We start from the raw sequence: 1,259 nt of genomic DNA, 5'->3' as shown, positions 1-1,259 counted from the left end.
CTAATTCTTTCTTCTAGTACCGCAACACAGATGACATTAACTATGCTGCTCTGAACTTTTCCACTAAAAGAGGTCAGAGAAAAAGAACCTTAGAGGAGACAACGTACTCTGTACCGACATTGCGAGACAAGATCTGAAACTTATAGCTGCTGATTGTCTAAACATACCATAATATTTAACATAATATCCAACTCCAGGAGTGCATTAGTAATATTCCATATTTGTGTCTCTAATGATAGAAACTGCCTATGCATGTCTGTGCTTATCCTGCATCGTGTTAAACGTGTTTTTTCTTTCAAGAAACGTGCTGCGAGTGTTAACATTAACACTTCTGGGAGATGACGTGCAAAATTATATAAAAGCATAACCACATCCTGTAAAGGTGTAACTAGATGTGAAAGTACTGTGTTCATCAGCTTGAATAAACCTCGCAACTAATTAGATTTAGGTCAGTCTTCTAATTCGGTTATTAATCTCTAACACAATATGTTTACTTCCTCTATGACAGAGCATGCCATGTTGAATAGTGTTTCCCATAATGCAATGCACTCGATTTGACCTTCCATTTCCAGTGTTAGGAATGTAATAGAAAAAATATCAAATATACTATTTGAACATGTACTTCTTTAATCATTATTTGATCAGACAGACAATAATTAAATTCAACAGAATGTGTTTTTAGCTTCAGAATGTTTTAATTCATGTTGACTGGATGTTTTAACAACATTTTTAAGTTAACAAGAGTTTTCAATTTCCAAGATGACAACTGGATGCCATTTGCAGAAACATGCAATATGATGAGGTCATGTGACAACAATGTAGCATACTACTATTATAAGCTACCAGGTGATGGCAGTGAGGGATCACAAATAGAGAAAAGCACATAGATATTTTTATCTTGATTTCCAACATATTATGCTCATGTAAAATCACTTACACAATATTCTTTCATCCTTCATCATGCAAATGCTTTTATTTAAAGATTTACCATAGCAAGACTTCATTTGCATTCATTTGAATATTTGAACACACCTGTTGTTTATTTTATGTTCATTCCTTTTACAATATAAATATAATTTCTTTCAGGGATTAAAATCATGGGCTTGTATTCCAAATCTTGAAAAAAATGTTAAGCAGTTTCCACTAAGAAATTCCAAGTGGATATTTTTTTGTTGTTTGTTGCACCACCACTGAATATGTATCAATATCAGTTATGCATGTGCTGTAAAGTGTGATATTTTCATCAAAATATTTTTTTT

The 1,259-nt window shown here is 32.6% G+C and overlaps 1 protein-coding gene across 1 annotated transcript in view; it reads left to right on the top strand.

The window, feature by feature from the left end:
- The window catches only part of LOC107603134 (uncharacterized), a 2,150-nt gene extending 1,964 nt beyond the window's left edge, over window positions 1–186 (top strand). Inside the window, exon 5 of the mRNA XM_016295847.1 lies at window positions 18–186. Coding sequence (XP_016151333.1) covers window positions 18–137 — 120 coding nt within the window. The 3' untranslated portion in view covers window positions 138–186. The remainder of the gene's footprint in view (window positions 1–17) is intronic.
- Window positions 187–1,259: the final 1,073 nt, after the last annotated feature.

Source organism: Sinocyclocheilus grahami, unplaced genomic scaffold, assembly GCF_001515645.1.
Source record: "Sinocyclocheilus grahami isolate Dianchi unplaced genomic scaffold, SAMN03320097.WGS_v1.1 scaffold341.1, whole genome shotgun sequence".
NCBI lineage: Eukaryota > Metazoa > Chordata > Actinopteri > Cypriniformes > Cyprinidae > Sinocyclocheilus > Sinocyclocheilus grahami.
The sequence above is the reverse complement of the archived record's forward strand: the minus strand, read 5'-3'. Positions and strand labels throughout refer to the sequence as shown.